Source organism: Hirundo rustica, chromosome 6, assembly GCF_015227805.2.
Source record: "Hirundo rustica isolate bHirRus1 chromosome 6, bHirRus1.pri.v3, whole genome shotgun sequence".
Lineage (NCBI taxonomy): Eukaryota > Metazoa > Chordata > Aves > Passeriformes > Hirundinidae > Hirundo > Hirundo rustica.
This window is the reverse complement of record NC_053455.1, coordinates 59578858-59598596: the sequence shown is the minus strand read 5'-3', so window position 1 is coordinate 59598596 and position 19739 is coordinate 59578858. Positions and strand designations below refer to the sequence as shown.

At 42.0% G+C, this 19739-nt stretch overlaps 1 protein-coding gene across 2 annotated transcripts in view; it reads left to right on the top strand.

Annotated features, from left to right (window-relative positions):
* The first annotated feature begins 7761 nt into the window (after positions 1–7761).
* The window catches only part of AMPD3 (adenosine monophosphate deaminase 3), a 33208-nt gene continuing 21230 nt past the window's right edge, over positions 7762–19739 (top strand). The window contains exons 1-6 of one of the 2 annotated variants that reach the window (XM_040066338.2): positions 7762–7819; positions 10895–11120; positions 13586–13781; positions 14194–14359; positions 16442–16661; positions 18998–19127. In XM_040066338.2, the coding sequence (XP_039922272.1) occupies positions 10900–11120; positions 13586–13781; positions 14194–14359; positions 16442–16661; positions 18998–19127 (933 nt within the window). In that variant the 5' untranslated portion in view covers positions 7762–7819; positions 10895–10899. Of the gene's footprint in view, positions 7820–8120; positions 8227–10894; positions 11121–13585; positions 13782–14193; positions 14360–16441; positions 16662–18997; positions 19128–19739 lie in introns of those variants that run through there. The other variant, XM_040066337.2, reaches the window with a different exon arrangement.

The window sequence follows — 19739 nt, the reverse complement described above, 5'->3', positions numbered from 1 at the left end:
TGATAGCCAGTGCAGAGGTCAAAAAGGTTTTCAGTTTCTCCCCTGTATTGCAGTGAATTTTCACAGTTAATTGTGTCCACAGGATACCTGCATGGCGCCTAAGGATGGAAAACAAAGGATTCTGGCCCCTTGCATGAAGAAAGTTGGCAAAAGCTGTTGATATGCTCTTCCAACCTTTTGCACGTGTCTGTGTCACACTGACACACGGAAAAGTCATGGAAGCACCCATTCCTTCTGCTGCACGACAAAATGCTGAAAAGTTATCTTGAGGGATTGTGAAGTTTATTCTTGCCGTTTTAGCAAATATCCAGTTTCAGTACCAGATTACTAAAAGAATGTTTGCATTCAGCAAATTTAACTTTCCCCACTGTTTTGGGGTAGCACATATAAGTTTAAAATCTACACTTCATTCGTATGAGTTTTGAAGAAAAACTAAATTCATCTGAAAAAAGAAAGTTGAAGAAACACCAACGTGATGGTTTCTTTTTAAATTATCTATTAATTTAAGTTCTAAATTCCTCTGATATTTTCTGTTTTGTATACAAAAGGTATATATTTCTGAGGAAACTCAGAAATTAAATATTAGAGAAGGCAGGCATTGAGTTCAACACCTGCTCTTTTCTTCCACTTTAGTCTAGATTTGAGAAGACTGGCTGTTCCCTACTATCAGCTTCTTGTACAGGAGATGACAGGAATAAGCCACACAAACACTGACTAATCCAGCAGGTCACCTTCCATTCCACACATTCTGCCATCTGCTCCAGCCTCTGTTGGCCACCTGACACTCAAAGAGATTTGTCCATGGTGGAGCTGCTCCCTGTGGAAATCCCTTCTTTTCCACTACATGATCCAGCAAAGAGTTCATTACACACAGAGACCCTCCCCACACATCCTGGGCTTTAGAAATACATGAAAAAGGAAAGGGGTATGAAGGTGCACGGTCAAAGTAGAGAATCTGAACAAAGCCCTGAGCAGAGCACTCCTTTACACCAATCCTTCAAGGTGTCCATGGAATTCAAGGTATTTCCAGGGAGAAACAAGGCCAAGGAATAGGGGGGAAAAAAACCAAAACCAACATAAAACCAATCAACCAACAAAACCCTGAACGAACCACCCACCCCAACTCATCAGGGTCACTAAATCTGAAAGGAAAGGTGTGTAAAGTTGCAGGATCAGAAATTAGTGTAGAGGGAATTCAGTAAAGCATCAGGCACAGAAGCCCTGACAGCATCTACAGCCCCATGAAAGCATCCCAAGTGCAGAGCACCTGATGATGCTCTGCCTGCACACGAGGGGACAAGCAAACAGCAACAGGCCCCACCACCTCTGCAATTTCCCCTAAGATCTGCTAAAGACAGAGTTCTGAGCTACAGGACTCTTTTCTAGCCCTGTTGGCACTGAAGTGACATGGAAATCTGTCTTTGGACACAGGCATCAGAATCAGGTCCTTCAATAGTGGTAGCAGCTGAAAAACAGAACTCGAGGTACACAGAACTTTGTAACTTCCTTTCATTCACATCGGATTAACTTCACTCCGTGCAATAACTGGGAATTAATAAAGTCTTTCCTAGATCCGGAAAAGGGCACAAAGAGGTAGGTGTGCTGTTCATCTTAGTGGAAGGAAATGTCTTGCAGGTTAAGGAAAAGACGGGACTTCCACGAAACCCGAGTGGAAAGAGCCATCTCAGCGAACAGGTCAGCGTGGAGTCCGAAAGAGAGAGAGGATGCCCCAACACCGCCAGCACGGCTTTTCCCTCCGTTAATGTCCAGGCAGCGCCGGCACGAAGAGGGAAGGCTCCGACAGGAGCGGTTACGTAAGGGAAATCTGCATTCCTTGCGTAACTCGGCTCTTTACATAACCCCGGCTCCGGAGCGGGGAGAGCGGAGCGGAGAGGAGAGGATCGGAGCGCCCGGCGCTGCCCGCCCTTGCCCGCCCCGCCACGAAGGAAATGCGCTGTTTCTGCCGAAAGGAAAAGAAATAAAAAAAGATGGGAAATGTCACAGAGTGCAGGTTCCCAGAGCTTGTAGTTTAGGTGGGCTTTATGGAAAGAAGCCAGGAGGTTTTGAGGTAGTTTTTCATATGGAACCATGGAAGCAGGAGGTTTGGAGGAGACATTCAGGATCAGGCAGTCTCCCATCAAGCCAGCACTGCTCCTGCAGCCCCAAATCCACAGATCCACATCGCTCAGATGCAGATCCAGAAACATCCCCCCCTCCCTCCAGGGACGGTGATTCCACCACTCCCTGGGCAGCAACATCTGACCATCCCAACAGTGAAAACATAAACATAACACAGGCCTGGCCACAGCGATTTTACACGGGCAGATTGGATAAAAATAACAAAGCAATTCCCACTCGCAGTGAAAGTTTAAGTTTCTACAGGAGAATAGGAAAATTCTCTGTTGGGTTTCTTGCCAACTCCGCCTGCTTAGCGCCAGGCAAGGAACACAGAGGAGGTTTATTTGGGCTGTAAATGGTCACTAGGAATGCCCAGGTACAAATGAACTCCCGGGCTGGAGGCTGCGGAGTTTCCCTGACATTGTGAAAGCAGAGACTTGGAAAATACGCTTGTAGAACAAAGAGAAGATGGGGGATAATTTGGGCACAGGGCAAGCTGCAGTTCAGCACCACCTAGCCTCGAGTTTATTTAAGGATAAAAGTTCAACAGCCTAGCCCAGGGTTTGTTTAAGGATATGTGACTTTTGTGTCAAGTCACGTCTAAACCGTATCTCGCATCTCCCGGTTCCTGGGCAGTTACGTGCTCCATCTGCATCCCACAGATACCTGTTATTTGGGAAGGAAACTTCCGACGTGAGGGCCAAAGGACCCAGATGCAAACCCTTATCACAAATGATTACAGAAAACTTCATGGCCAATTATAATACAAATACAGAACTGAGCAGCATTTAACTATTTGCATCTCCCTACAAACGTAATATGTAAACTAATGCTAAACATCCAGCTTAGATCTCAGTACTGATGCTTGCAGAAATCACCTAATTTAGAATATTTTTATTTTAGGGGTCTCCAAAATAGACCACAGAGCTTTCCTCTGTAAGCTGTAATTACACTGTTTTATTATTTATCATGCACCGGCAGTGTCTCATTTATTAGACTACTGCTTGCTGAATATTTTATTTTATGTGCATTGCGAGCAAATAAAATTCCTCTTAAAAATAGTTGAGTAGAAGGGCATTGTACATCAGAGTGGTGCTTTAAAACTATTCCTACTACATTGCACATAACAGATTTGAAATGAAACTTTCAGGAAATTCTGTTTTATAAATCAGATTTAAGGTCACTCAGCTACACATACAGGTTTGTCTGATGCATTCAGACCTCTCCTTCTTTGAACAGTCCCAGAATTTCAGATAAATTATGTATAAAGTCAGAGAAAGGCAGTCTTCTTTCTGGGGTAACTACTTGCAAAGTCCAAGCTAAGTAGGTTTGAGACACACTGGTTTTAAACCAGCATTTCACACGGCTGTTGTGCCAAAGGCAGTTAGCAGATGCCAGCAAAGAATTTGCCAAGTGGCTGGAAAGGAATCTTTCCAAATATCCACACGATGACTTAGAATTCCAAACACACCAAAGAGGCCCATCTTGCTAGTAAATCTTTCTTGTGCAACAAAGCATTATAAATAGTCTATTTATACGCTCATGGAAAACTTCTTTCACGTTGCTTCAGACTCCAGTTATTAGGACTGTACATGTATTTCCCAGTTTATTTTTAAAGCACTGGCTGAACAGTCACACCCCTTTGCAATTTCTACAGTTCTCACTTCCATTTCTGTTTTTTTACAAACTGCATACATTTAAAAAAAAAAAATGCATACTCCATGTGTTTTATCTTATAAACAGGACAATTATGCTCACAGGTATCCTTTAAGAAGGAAGAATGTCACTTGGCTGAAAACTCCCCAGGAACTGGATTCCACACCTAGAACTATCAGTTCTAATGTCAGTACAAATCACTTAAAAAACATTTTGCATTTTATATAAGCCTACTAGTATCTCTTATGTACATATTCCAACTATTCAAGATGGAGTTTATGGAAAATCAAAGTTTCTCCTCTTAGTTCTCATCTCACATCCCATTTTCTGGAATGGCCTTGAACGAAATTGCTGCTTTTATTTAGAGTAGGAGCCAAACTTCTAGATTTACAAATTCCTCCTTAACTCAATACTGAGAAAGACCAAACCATCTGTACCAAGAGTTCTTAGCTGCTCTAATTCAATTACAGGACTGAATACTCACATGCCCTATTAATTTCTGCAGGCTTTTTGAAAAGCAGTGGATAAGAAATACGATGCTTTTTGATTTCTTGACTTTATAAAACTGACAACAGATCTGATTGGCTTTGTACCATTCAATCATTCAGTGGAGCAATTCTCTTCCTTTTTGAATTATTACAATTTTCTATATTATTTTGTTAAAAAAAAAAAAAAATCATTCTTCCTTTACAGTGAAGAGTATTTGATAACACGATTCAGCTGCATTTCACATTTGGCACAAACCTCCCCTCTGGCTTTTGGAGATAACTTCATTTAACTGTGAGGGGTTTTTTTCTGTTGAAATATCAGCAAGTCTTCAGTAAGTAAAAGCACAAGTGCCAAGCATATCATTAACTGAACTGATTGAAGATCAGAAAAGCAAGTACTAAGTCTAATATCGCTTGGGTGCCACTAATGGGTACATTATAGATTGAAATATTTCATTTGATCCATTAGATGTTTTGTTGTTATCAATACCACAGGCAGTTGTAGGAATCTATTCACAAAATTAATTCAAACTCCATTAGCTTTTAAGGCACCGCTCAAATGAAAGCAGCTTCTTACAACAGCTCATAAACAATTACAAGTGAAAATGAGAGACCATTTTGATGAATATGCATTCCAGCAGTAATCATCTCCCAGACAAGATTTGTCTGTTTCTAAAAATATTTGTTAATAATACAGATGTATATTTAGGGGAGGTTTATTATTTTGTTCCATTCCTCTGTAAATATTGACATTTAAAACTTTTACTGCATTTCCTCTTGTTAAAATAGACAGACTGCCAAAGAGAAAATACCATGTGCACTGAAATAATCGTGTATTACTGTCACCAAAAGAGCAGTCTCTAAAGTAAGACTAAAAGCAAGTTGAAGACAAAACAGAAACACACTTTAAAAAAATTAAACCAATCAATAAATGTGATCAGCTGTTACTTGGTAAAAAGAAGTGGATAACTTTTTCCTGTATAGCAAGATTAAAAAGATTAAAATAAACACATTTTTACAAGGTGCAAAATTTACCTGAGAGAACCAGTGCCTGCTGCACAACAGAAGTGAACTAACACCCAGGTGGCTCCAGAAAGTACCGACATTTTACAATGGGAATCCCAACATTTAAAATAACTCTGCAGACACTTGCACTGCTTTCAGCGTGCGGTGTGTAAAAGTCCAACCTGCCTACAAACAGGGCTGGCAGACAGGCTCCTCCTGGGGCAGACAAGGTGCTGACTGGCATCACTGAGGTGTTCTGAGCTTTAGTGGTTTATGTTTTGTAGGTGCCAGTGGAAGAGCACAACAACATCTGTGTTGAAAACGTGCTGTTTCACTGTCAGCTCAGTGTTACTGCCATTCCCCAAGGATGCATGTGAGTTGTTCATTAGGAGAGCAGAGATAGGACAGGAAACTAGACCCACCAGTCAAATGTATGCTCTTAGATAACTGACCATAGTAATTGCTGCTGCAAAATGTGAGAGGACTTGAAGGATTTTCTTGTTAATTTATTATTACCCTACCCTTACAATCCACCCTGCTCTCATTACAGATCTTGCAGTAGCATTTTCTTAATGCTTCAATTACTGTAGATGCATTTACCCCACTGTGATCTCAGTCTGCTTTTGAAGTTTTCCAATTTGTTACAAAAGGCAAGCTTATTTGAATACTCATGGCCCCTACAACAAGCTCCCTGTGTCCTGTACACTCCGGAATTTGTACTTCAGTGCTCACGGAAGCCTTTTCTTGGCTAATGCATTTTTAAGGTCTCCTTTCCGTGTGAATTCTCTGGCTTTGCTAATATATGAGCTCACACTGTAACGTTCTCTCTCTCCACTCGGGAGAGTGCCCGCGGAGCTGCCCGTTTGAGTGTAAGAAAGCTGAGAAACACAGTTATCTTCCAAACCGTTACTTTTTCACTGCGGTTGGCACAAAGTCAGCACGAGAGAGGGAACTCTGCCAAGCTCTTGCATCCCACAGAAGAGATTAAATCAAGTGCAGAGGCAAGACTGATGTGCCAAGCTGAGGAGAGGAAACCAAAAGGCCGTGGGATACCTGAATCCACAATTATGATTTGATGGGCACCGAGCTTAAGCTTCCAGACAAACTGCCATTATAGCAGGCAAGTCTGAGCAAGTTCAGGCAGGTGGCTGGGAGAAAGGAAGGAAGCAGCACCAACAGATCAGGAATCGAGGGGTGTATTGAATGGCCAGCAGCAACAGGTGTGCTTTACTCACATATCAAGTGGGCAGGGCAGCTGTGAGTCAGCGGTGCAGACACTTACAGTATGTGGTTTTCTGAGTGGCAGATGTTTTGTCAGGGTGTTGCCAGCAGCAGCTGATGAAGACATTGAGAGTTACTGTGGGAAAAGCACGTACACACAGCTTAAGTCCTTTTTTGAGGCTGAGAAACAATGCCTGCTTTTGTAGTGTCAATATTGTTTTTAATTTTTTTTTTTTTTTAATTATGGCTGACTCATTTTTGAATGCTTTGGATTGCTACACGTCACATACAACAGCTGTGGCCATAACTCTTAGCCTTCTTATGCCCACGTGAGGATGAATGTGCTGACACTTGTCTAAGAGTCAAAATATCCTCTTGCCTTTGCAACTCGGGCTTGGGATGGAAAACTCCCTTCTTTTCACTTGATTTCTTCACTAGCTGTGTGAAGTAAAGGAGTTTCTGAAGCCATAATCCCCTGAGGTTTACGCACAGAGCATTTCTATGCCTACCAAGGTGGCGGGGGGAACACAGCACTACCTGATCCCTCGTGTTTTGGGACATCTACTTTGCTCGTATTTTTACACCAACTACCTTCACTCACTGCATTTGCAGGGCTTTCCTTCATCGTAAAGACACTTCTATATCTAAACGTCTTCAGGTTAGTTTCCAAATATTGTAACCCAAGCTCACAAAAAATGTCCCTAGAACTTTCAGCTTCAGGGCCCAGAATCTCTCAATATAAGGTCAAATTATTTTACACCTTAATATCCTCATTCCTGCTGAGTCACGCTGGGTTTGAGCTTCAGCTATTTGCCTTGGCCTGTTTACCCGGAAAATTTCTTGGGGTTTTGTTTGTTTATTTTTAAATACGGACGGGGCACCTGGACCGGGCTGCTACACTGAAGGGCAGCCGCTGTTGAAAACACTGCTGATAGGGACACATCGCCAGCACACTTACCGGCTGTCATTCTGCACTGGCCTCACAACTTTCCGGTCTCGAACCCAAGTTTTCGACGTTAAAGCGCTTTTCGAGGAGTTTTGAACCAGCCGCTCGGGAAGGCGGCACAGCTAAGGCGAATCCAGGTGGGGCTGGCCTCCCTCCCCTCCTTCCTTCCTTCCTTCCTTCCTTCCCACCCTCCCTGCCTGCCGCGCCGGCCGGGGGCCATGTGACGCCGCGACTTCTGCCTTCAAGCCGCCGAAGAGGAAGGAGAAGGGGCCACTTTTCTGTCGCTCCGGCTGCCGCTGAGGCCGCGGCCCCGCGAGGGAGGCACCGCCCGTGCCCGCCACAGGTGCAGCCGGTGCCCGCAGCGCCGCGGCCCCGGAACACAGAGGTACGGCCAGGGCGCCCCCCGCCGCTCGCCCCCCGCGCCGGGGCGGGGCCGGGCAGGGCAGGGCAGGACAGAACAGGCCGGGCCAGCGCGGCCCCCCCGCCCCGCGGGCTGCGCCCCCCGCCCGCCGCACCGATGCGGCCGCCCCGCGGGCAACCGGGCGGCCCGGCGGGGCCGGGGGCGCGGCGAGCGGGCTCCTCCGCCCGCGGGCCATAAAGGGCCGGGCAGGGGCGGCGCGGCACTGCGGTACCGGGCGGCCGGCGGGTGGATGCGGCAGCGGCGAGCGGCGGCAGCCGGCGGGAGCGGCTCCTCCCCCCGCCGCCGCCTCCTCCGCCGGTGGCTCCGGGCAGCGTCTCTCCGGCCGGCGGCGGCCCGGCCCTGCCCCAGCATGGCTCTCCCCGGGGCGCTCGGTAAGTGCCGCGCCGGGCCGGCCCGGGGCGCCGGCGGTGACCTTGGGCCGGAGCCGTGCGGGGCTCCTGCGGCGGCAGCGCCCGCGGGCCCGGCCCCACCTGCTCGCGGCGCTGGGATGCGGCGCTGCCCGCTGGGCATCCGCGGGGCTAGGAGGCGGCTCTGGCTTTCACGGCATGTGCTCGGTATAGATTCAAGACCGTTAAATGCCTGATCGATAATTGCTTTTTAAGTAATCATCCCATCTAATTTTTTTTTTTTTTTTCCAGCGCAGCATGTTTCAAGAGAAATAGCTTTCTTTTCTTCTGCAAAGGTGCAGATCTTTTGAAAAGCAAGCAACCTTTCTATTAGATCGAGATATTTAGGAAAAGAGCATTTACTGGGCGGCATTCATACCCTTCCCCATCCCATTAAAACGTCTAGTTGTTGCTCACCTTGGGCAAAGGACAGCAGTTCAATAGAAGGATACTGGATTCAAGAGCCTCTTCTAGTTCAGGATGGCACAGCTCGATCCAGTATTGCGTGAGGTGCCTCATAACTATTTTAGGTTTATTAGGCTCATTTTGGTGCCATGAGCTAGCAGTGATGTGGGTGAACATACATTTCAAACTGTTCTGTGCCTTAGCGTCTCATGCTTGAGTGGAGAATGTGAGCTTGGGTTCTGTAAGAAAGAAAAAAACTTTGATGTCAGTAAAGGATTGTACTTACATCTATACTTTCTGTCTCTTCACTATCTTATTGTGAGGATTTAAAACACAGCATTTTCTCACACAGTGTTTCTTACTGCATTTCTGTTTCTGATCACAATCCTCTAGGAAAAAGTTCATTTAAACTAGGAAAATGCTCAGCAGTTTCTGCACGGCAGCAAAAAAGATTATTTGACATTGTACTAGTATTGTTAGCACTCTTACTGTAGCTGTCTACTGACTGAGTAAGTATAAGGGGAGTTTTTCCCTGGCTGAAGTGGCCCAAAAGGCCCTTGCTGCTGGCAGCTGTTTGTGTGGCAGGCACTGCTGCTGACAACTGTGTTCGTTGAGGTTGGGACAGATTCTCATGACTTCCTTGGGGGCTGAAATTGAGAAACCAGACCTAAGTTTGGATGCTACTAAGACACGGTAGTGCATGGTCACTGAATTATTCAGCTAAACATGCATGTGTTTTAATTTAAATTTCTTATGTAGTTATGCTTGATTTTAGGAAGACTTAATACTAATTGCAAAACAAATACTCTCCAGGCAGAAAACAGCACAGTCAGATCCACAGCTCTTTAAAAACAGAGATGCTTTTCTACTGGGATGTGAATGGGTTCTTATAAAATAAGAATGCAAAGTAATGTAAGGGAACACTAAATTGCCATGTTATGGTCCAGTTTAACTCGTCACCGTTTCATACTACATTTGCTTTTAGAATAAAAGCAAAAATGTTCTCAAAGCAACTGTGAAAACATTAATTAGAGTCTTTTAGGCTGAAAACAGCAGGATCACGTATCAACACGTGAAACCTGCAGCATGCCTACAGAAAAATTGTAATGGGGGCCCTGATAAGTTGTGCCTGGAGAGATAAAAAGCTGCCATGCTCCATGCTGACTTCCAGGGTATGTTGTTATTTAAATAAATGCTATCTCACAAAATACATTCGCGCTTTTCTAACCAAAAAGGATTCTGAAATGTCAGTTTTGGATCCAGACTTCACATTCCGGCAGTGCTCGGATCCATTTGCTGTGACATGTTCGCAGCTATTTTTAACTTATGTAATAAGAATTTAATCTTATTTGTTATAAACTCCATCATACTGAAGGCATTCAGAAAGCTTTATGGAACACAACAAATAATGCTGGTCAGTAGCTTTTGAGTACTGTGTTTTTTCCCTCTGGAACGCTTCCAGTTATGCTAAAATGCACATTCGGGATTGTATGAAAATTAAATAAAAGTAATGCCAGGAAACTACGGAAGAAACAATAAAGATGGCATTTTACTAGTGATGCTAGAACAAAACAGAAATATTTTGTGATGAAAGGCTAGCTACTTAAAAATTTAAACCATATTCTTTTTGAAAAGTAATATTTAAATGCCACGTAGAAATGGAAGTCCAAGACCTATCTGCTTCCCAAGTGCATTCAAAAATGTGATATGAACTACTAGAAATGGAAAAATGTCACTGAGTTAACTATACTATCTTCGCTCCTGTTGCGCAACTATGTCACTTCTCAGCAATCCCGTGACTTTCTGATTTGGGCAAGGGATGGGGTGAGGTGGAATTGTACAACCTTCTTTTCTAACTTGCCTGTTGGTTTGAAGTCACTGGGCAAGGAAGAAGGCAATTTCCAGATTCAGTGCAAGGACACACGGCTGAGCATCCACTGTATCACAAATAATCGTCTGTGCGAGTAAGTGGAATCTCCTGGCAAATCTCTACATAAATTGCTTAGGAATTTTTGTGAGCATACCAAGAGGTTCCTGATGCACAAATTAGCATGGCTCCAAAAGTAGAGCTGCTCAGTGGTTTTTGTGTACTGCGTGCTAGTTTAAATCCTGCTCAGCCGTTCTACTTTCTTCTGATTTTGCTCCAAGCTCTGAATTTTGATAGGAAGCCCATGGAAAAAACCCCGATCTCTGGCACATCTTCGCTCGTCCTGTCGCTCTAACTTTTATCACCTGTGCTCCTCATCAGGCGAGATGCCGCGGCAGTTTCCCAAGCTGAACATTTCGGAGGTGGACGAGCATGTGCGGCTCCTGGCAGAGAAGGTGTTTGCCAAAGTTCTGCGAGAAGAAGACAGCAAAGATGCGTTGTCACTCTTCACCGTGCCTGAAGACTGCCCTATTGGGCAGAAGGAGGCCAAGGAGAGGGAGCTGCAGAAGGAGCTGGCAGAACAGCAGTCTGTGGAAACAGCTAAAAGGTTTGTCCCCTGGTTGCTTTCTTAGTGGAAAATAGTTTTGTTTTTTTTTAAAATGAGTTTGAGTTGGTATTGAAATACCTGGCAAACAGCATTCTGCCTCTTACAACTTCAGGAGAAAGGTCAGCAGCAGGTACCAGGGTACCCCTGTGGGGTCCTTCTGTCCTGTGCAGGAGGTATGGGGATGGGCCCCAGGGAGCTTGGATTGGTCAGGTTGTCTCAGCTGTGTTCCCAGCAATAGCACAGATATTGCTTATGAAAATTTAATAAACAGCATAGCTGGGTAGGAATAAACACAACCCCAAGACCCTTTAATGAAAGAAGAGTCAGAAAAAGAAACACTCCCCCGTCTTTTTCTAGTTTCATTAAGACAAACAGAAAATTTTAACACAGAGAAAGTGACAGTGGCATGAGACTTCTTTTAGTCTCTGCAAAAAGAGATGAAAGCAAATCATTTATATTTAAGATCAAGGGGTAAGGTGAAAAATGGTATTGGCATAATGAGGTTATTTGTAGGTTTCCTTTACTCACAGAGATAAAATCTAACCACTGTCAGCCATAAAAATGCACATTAAAAAAAAATAAATTGCATTCTACCTTTAGTTTACCCACAGCTGTAATGAAGGCAAACTTGCTTTGGTTTGTGATTTTTTTGTTTTTTCCTCTGTAAGAGAGGCAGCCGTCCCCTGATGTCAGGCTGTTCCAGTGTCTTGCCTTCACAGGACTGCTGGGCTGTTTCTGGAGTCACATGAGCTCAGCAGCAGCCTGACACCAAATGGGTTGGACGTGTACAGACTCTTCAAAAAGCAGGCAGACAAGAAAGCCTTGGAAAGCGATAGCTGAACACATGTACCTGGTTAGCTGCACACAGGCAGTTGGGCAACACTTGGAATCATGTTTCTGGAACAGAAGGGAGAAGAGTCAATTTAGTTAAATTAAGGTATGACTCACTGATGATACAAGCTGAGACTTTGGGTTTGGAATTGTGCAAGTGAGTTTCCCAGTTGGCATGTTCATAGACATAAACAGGCACAGAAGGGAAAAGCAGATGTTTCCAGTCAAATGTTCAGTATATATTTCCTCCTGAACTAGTGTGTTTCATTTTTAATTTTGGAAAACTGGTCTCACAGAAACAAACTCGGGTTTTGTATAGGGTTAACTGCAGGAAGGGATATTTCAGGTATTTTGTTTACATGTGGGAACAGAACAAGTGTTCATCCCTGTCCTGCAGGACTGAAGTGTACTTCAGGGACAGTGACACAAGTACAGCTTGTGCTGTTTCCAGTTGCAGTTCATCAAACACTGCCTTTCAAAACTGATGCTTATTTCCAAGGTGGCTACAAGTACATTAGGGGATGAAATCTGGGTGTTAATTGTACCAGCACTGCATGTTCTTGTTCTTAGGAATACCACAGGTATAATATGCAGCTTTCAAAGAATGTTCCAGTGTTCCTTTTTCTTTGTTAGTGATTTTTTCTAACATTTTTAGTATCTAACTTTAAAAAGTAGGGACTATTTCCACAATGCAAAAGAAACTGATATCGCAGGTAGTTTATAACATAGTATTTATGTATTATATGAATGCTTAAAATACATTTAAGCACATTAAAACTGAGTAAGGAAAATTAATTCCATCTTCAGAGATATTCCAAAGCTTCACTTGAGGCATTACAATTACTTCACTGGAAAAGACAGCATTATTTTTTAGCTGGTTTATCTGAGGTGCGTATCTATCACAGCTTTGATGACAAAAGGCAACATTTTTAAATTTATGTGAGTTCCACCTGAAAGGAGGAATGGACTTGTGTATCAAAGCCATGCTGTGGTATCACTCTGATAACCAATATCAGCCTTCTGCTCCAGTATCATCAAACACTGCCTAAGGAATAACTTGGTGCTCATCCTTTTCCTTACAAGTTGAACTGAATGACTGCATGTGAAATTTTGTTTCAGCCCAGTCTTGTCTGACAACTAGATGAGTTTTAGGTCTTGCAAGTTTTGGGAAGAATGAGAAGTGTGTGTAACAGCATGATAACTTAGAACAATTTCCATATGTAATACTGACCTGTTTCTGTCTGATCCTTCACGAATTCTGGTGCTGTCAGTCTGTAAGAATTGACCTTTACTAAAGTGAGCACAGTGATCACGTTTTCCTTCGGCACAGAGACTTGCTGAAACTGAAATTGTGAGAAGCAAAACAAAAACCTTAGGGCATCTTGGAGTGGTTGTAAATAAATTATGGCATACTGGACTCATGTAGAGGGTAAGTGCAATTGTGTCTAGTGTAGATCATGTGAAATGTCAGTACAGAAAAGCTAAAAGCACAAGCACTTTCTGACCGGCATTTTTTCTGTGGTATGAGAGATTTAAATTTCCTAGGTGATGATTTCTTTGCTGTAATCAGTTTTCCAGTGCATTTAGTGTTTTATACCACAGCTTATTTTATGTTTTATACCATGAATTCATAGGAAGAAAAGTTTCAAGATGATTAGATCCCAGTCTTTGTCATTACAAATTCCACCTCAGGAATGGAAAGCACCACCGGCCAATCCCGTCCTGTCTCCTGCAACGCCAGTTCTTCCAAGTGCTTTTGTGCCAGTCCAAGTGCCATATGATGTACCAGAATTCCAGAGGGTTTCAATTAGTGGGGACTACTGTGCAGGGGTAAGAAACTATTGTTTTTCACACTTTCTTTATCTAGAGGGTGTAAAAAAGGTCCCATATATGTACCTGAAGTGTAAAATGCCAATATGATGGTACTCTGCAACAAACTCTAAATTGCTTTGTGAATACAGTGATTTGTTAAACAGTTAGAGGTCAAGGTCAGGTTGTTTTGTATTCTTTCTCATAATAAATTGGATAAAAAACCTCATGAGATGTTCAGTAAATAGGTAATATATGGTAGGATAAAAACATTTGTGTGTGTTTTGTATATTGTACTTGTATTCTTCTGTCACTGACTTCCTGACTCCTTGGGCAAGATCCTTATGGTCAAGCCCCCATTTCTGTTTCTGGAAATCGGTTTGTTGCTAGAACTGCTCCTTTTTTCCAGTACTTATCCAGGTTTCCCTTCCAGGTTACAGTTGATGACTATGAGCAAGCTGCCAAGAGCCTGGTGAAAGCCCTTCTCATCCGAGAGAAGTACTCACGTCTCGCCTACCATCGCTTCCCGAGAACAACATCTCAGTACCTGTGCAGCATGCGGGATCAAAAATGGAAGGTCGAAGATGAGGTGCACCCAGGTGAATATCCTTTTTAAAATATTCAGTTACATTCTAAAAAACTTAAATATTATATTAAAATACGGAATTAAACCCATGCACTGCTGTAGTAAAGGGAAGCTCTATTTTTGTGATGATCTCTTCTGACTGACTTTGTAATTTATTCTGTTATTGAGTGGAGAATCACTGATGGGCCTAGGTTATAAATCCTGTATCTGATTTGGAACTTTGAAGTTGTCGAAACCTAAAAATCAAGACTAGATTCTCACTCTATTTCCCAAGCAAATGGGACATTAAGAAGCATAGTTGTGCTCCCTCAGGAAAAAGCTGCATGGCTGTGGTTTGAAGTGAAGTCATTCCTCCTCATCTTGGCGTACTGAACTAAAAGGAGCGATGAGCTCATCGACATCATAAATTGAAACATGATACAGACGTGCCAGTTAGCAAGCCCTGAGTCAGGAATTTCACAGGCAGGCTACACTTGTCAGGTCAGGACTGGAAGCTTAGAGTCACATTTGTTGGGCATTCTGCCTGGGTAAATAAACTCATCTCTCAACAAGGCTTGTTAGGTTGAACATATTCCCCCACTATGTGTGTCACAAATTATTTTTGTCTCTTAGGTGGGCTGTGTCTTGAAAGCTTTGCTTGTGTATTAAACTGTTTGCACTGCTCATTTCTGGATTAGACTGTGAGGAGCAACCTTTGCTCTGTACAGATGGGCCACTGTAGATGCATCCATGTTGCTGACAATTTATTTTCAGCTTTGAAGTGACATTTTAAATCAATTACCCTCTGGTTTAGTGGTTGAAAGAGGATGGCTAAATATGTTTTCAAGTGTTTATTTTCCACGAAGAGTGTAAAGAGGACAGTATATTGAATATTCAAGACAAGGAAGTTATTTTGGAACAGCTGCCAGGGAAATATTTCCAAGCTATTATTAGGCTAATAACTTGCTTACAGTTATGATTTTAAACTTACGACACAAAAAATGAAATCATGTTACACAATGTCTTAATTAGCACAAATTTGAGCTAGTCATGGACATTAAGATAAGGACAATATAAGTTTATAACATACATTCAAGTGCTCTAGATGAATAAGAGGACTTTACTGATTACTTTTCTGTCATGGCTTAACTGAACAGGTGAAAGAGGAAATCTCTAAGACTGAGCCAAAGAATGTAGTTCAGTTAACATAAATGCAGTCAGGACACTTTGTGTTGGTTGCATGGGTAAGGTATTGTAAAAAAAGCGACGGTTGTTCATAACAGGAGTGACAATGTTTGAGTGTTCACATAATGCTAAATCTCCTCAAAGTGTGTGTGATTACTTGATTCTTAGGAAAAAACTTTATAACTTTTTAAAGGCTTTACAAAAACTGTACTGAACAAATCCCAACTGTGCTTCTGGTACTTTGTGATTTTGTTTATGATCAGAAGGCCAAGGGATAAACTGGATTTGTGTTGTACTATCTTTGGCTTCTATGCTTCTTGCTTCTATTAAAAAAAATTAAATGTTAGAAAAAATATTTTATTTTAAAAAATCAAACAAAACCATCATCACAGAAAACCACACATACACAGGCCAACCCCCACAAACTAAAAAACCTCCAATCAAAACACAACAAAACCAACTGATTCTGTGCTTAAATATGAACTTTCAAGATTGCTACAGTGAGTTCGAATGTGAAAAGAAAATAGTGAAGGTGGGTATTAAGTCAGCAACTATTTTATTGTTCAAAAATCTCAACTGTACTTCAACCATCCTAATTTAAATAGTTCTGCAAACTCATTTTCAAACTCATTCCAACACACACTAATAAAGAATACTATTAAATCTGTATGCATTGGTTCATAGAACTCTAATAACATACAACATTTGAATTAAGGTAGGCACTTAATTTAGAGAGGGGCTGCAGCTAAAGCCTTTCAGAAAAAAAGCTTTGTTGTAACAGCAGATCTTTTATAGTAACTGAATGGGATTTTAATGAAAGCTCTGAGACCTGTTAGAAATTAGGCTTTGCAGAAGCAGAAAGTTCTTTTTGTAATGATCATGCCTTTTGTGTAAGTTATTTCTTCTAACTGTAACGCAAATTTGTTTGCAGTTTTCCATTCACCCCCAGAAGAAAATGAAGATCCTTATAATCTCGATGATGCTCCCGACAATTTGGATTATATTATCAAGCTGCAAGGTGGCATTCCCTTTGTTTATGATAACAAAGTGATGATGGAGCTCAATGAGCCTCGGAGTTTGCCATATCCTGACCTGCAGACCTACACCCTTGACCTGAGCCATGTTCTTGCTCTAATTGCAGATGGCCCAACGTACGTTCCTATTTTGTCACTTTCTGCCCCTTCTGGCTGCTGCTTACCCGTGGTTTTGTACTTCTCATTACTGTGATATTTAATTCCTCAGCAATTCTGTTCTGTAGTAGTGTTTTCTTTTGCCTTTCTCAAGCATTAATGTATCACGGAAAATCTTAAAGAGGGGAAAAATACAATGCCTCTTATGGCTACCTTTAATTTCTTTGATTTCTTAGCATCAACCATGGGAAAAAAAAAAAAAGGGGTTAACAGAAAAAAAATCAAGAAATTGGCCAAATGTTTCCATACAAGTCAAATCTAACCCAAACTTCTTGAACCACAAGAACTGAAACTTGAACCTGTTTGGTTTGGGTTTTTTTGACCTATGCTGAACCTGAGTTTTTTTCCTTCATGTCTATTCTGCTCTGGCTGCATGAAGAGAAACCCTGCATATGAAGAGCATACAGATCAGCTCAGCAACATAAAATTCCTGTGAAGTCTCTAAAAACTAGAAATGTAATAACTCTAGTGCAGTCAGTGACACTCATGCCAAAGCAATGTCCTTGCCTAGAGCATGGTGAAAGCACATGCATCCAGTTTTAAGTTTACTTCCTCACTGACAATTGGAAACAGCACCATCTCTCATGGCCTCAACACCAGGAAAGGAAAAGAATCCACTCTAGGATGGAACTAAGCAGGAACTTGAACTGTTCTTCTGAGCTATTCGCCCCGTGTGCCAGCGCTGCATTGCTGGTCCTCCTGCCCGGGAGAGATCATCACTGACACTGTGCCCAGTTAGCCCCACCTGGTGCATTCTTTCCCTTGTGTGTCTGTCTCACAGCTGTGTCAGTCTGTCTGCCTCGTGCAGCAGACAAGCCTGGCCTATTTCCCTAAGCCCTTTCTCAGGAGCCAGCTCCTGTGCTTCTTGCCAGTGTTTTCAGCTCCAAGGCAGTGCCAGCTTGAGCAGGCTTTGGTTACAGTCAGCAATGGGCAAATGCATTCCAGTTACAGTGGATATTCCAAGATGGATAATGAGAGGATAAAATGATGAGGAGAAAAACTAGAAACAAAGAGTCAGGCTGAAGCCCCTTTGGCAGTTTTCACTTAAACCTTAGACCTCAGAGTTGTAACAGGAAGCCCTAAGTAAGAAGGGCCATGGTAGGAGAAGTTAGAACCCTGAGCACCTTGGTGAATGTAGGTCAGTCACCTGCTCCTTTCACTAATTCAGAGTAAGCTTTTGTAGGTTCAGCCACACGCTTTGATAAATGCACACAACCCAAAAGAAAAAGGTCTTTCCCATCATCCTGTTGCATGAGCTCTTCTTTTGGTATTGTTTCCCTGTTTGTAGCAAGTGCTTTTCTGTCATTTATGCCTATTGCACGTGAGGCTGCTCAGACATCAAGAGCCACTGTTCTTTAATCTTTGCTGTTGGTAAACTGATGAAATCTCACCCCTGCTCTTCAGGCTTGTGGTCTTTTGGATGACAGTATGACCCAACAGATTTCCTGCAGTGGGCAAACAGATCTTGATCACTTTTGGGTTCTGTGAGTCTGGGTTTGAAACAGACTTCCAATACCATAATAGGATTTGTGTCCTAGTGAGGAGAGATTGGCAACAATAAAGCAGGAAAAGGAAGGCTATTACATTAACAGTGCTACCAAAATATTGTAGAGTCAATAAGAATTGACAGATGGTGAGGAGAAAAACCATGTCATTGGTTAAAAATAGAAGGAGAAGCATGATATAAGTGAAGATGGAGCTCTGAGTAGGCAAGCAGGAACAAAAAACAATATTTTCTAAAAAGGGCACAAGAAATTATTTTGGAGAAAAGTATTTCTATAATATATATATTCTCAAGGCATGAAAGATTACAGCATATTGGAACTTAGCGTGGCTTCTCACATTCAACTGACAAAACCCATACATTTGGAGGATTTAAAAAACATTATGAGAAAGGCTGGATGACAAGTTGTTGCTGTTATATATGAGAAGATGGTTCTTTTGGAGGTACCATTTTAGAGAAGTTGCAGTTGACAACACATTCGATTATAGGTTTCATGCTTTGGTCATTATTACTAAAAGGACTGCATTTTATGCACAGGTATAGTGATGAATACTTGGACAAGTTGAAGGACATAACATGGTTATGCAGAGTTCTGTTTGAGATTTCACTGATAACTTTGGTCTGAAATTGGCTTACATATTTGTTAACCAGTAGGATAAAAAGAATGGATTTGCCTTGGACCTCGTAAAACGCCACAACTTTGTTTTTACTGTGAAAACTTTAATGTTCTTTTTGAATTTGAAACACAATGAGTTTTTAGAATTACAGTTAATTTTTGTGTTTTCTTTAACAGGAAAACATATTGTCATCGGAGGCTTAACTTTTTAGAATCTAAATTTAGCTTACACGAGATGTTAAACGAAATGTCAGAATTCAAAGAACTGAAGAGTAATCCCCATCGAGACTTTTATAATGTGAGAAAGGTAAGTGTGAGAAGGATTAAAGGCATGACACTGTTTTTAGTAGGAGTTCCAGCAGTTTTGTTTTTCTGGGAGGTGTAGATGATATGCAAGAAGTAGTGTGTGCATACCACTCAACTGAATTAAGTTATTTTAAGAATGTTAATGTTTTTATACATGGGAGCTCTCCAGGAAAATTAACTTGAATGTGCGTGGGTTAATTGGATTATGCTAAAGTAATTTGTTTGCTTATTTAGAGTCAAAGGGGCTTAATTGTGTGTAGATTGCTTTAAAGGAGTGAAACAGAGTCAATCAAATGAAACTCATTTGGATTCTGAATAAAAATATCCATATGGAGGTTTAATTAATTTTAATGAACTCAAAGATATTCAAGTGCATTTTTTTCTGCTTTCATGCAGGTATGTCCTACTAGACTGTAGTAGGAACAGCTGTATAGATTTTAGATGATAATTGCATCTCATATTGAAAACAGATGTTTAAATACATGTCAAAAGACCTCCCACAGAAACGAAACTGAGGGTTCATGCTGCCTTCAGTATCTGGTAAAAAAAAGTCTGTGATATATTAAGTAAAAAGATGATCTGACTTGTAGTCTTGGTTCCCTCTGAGATACAC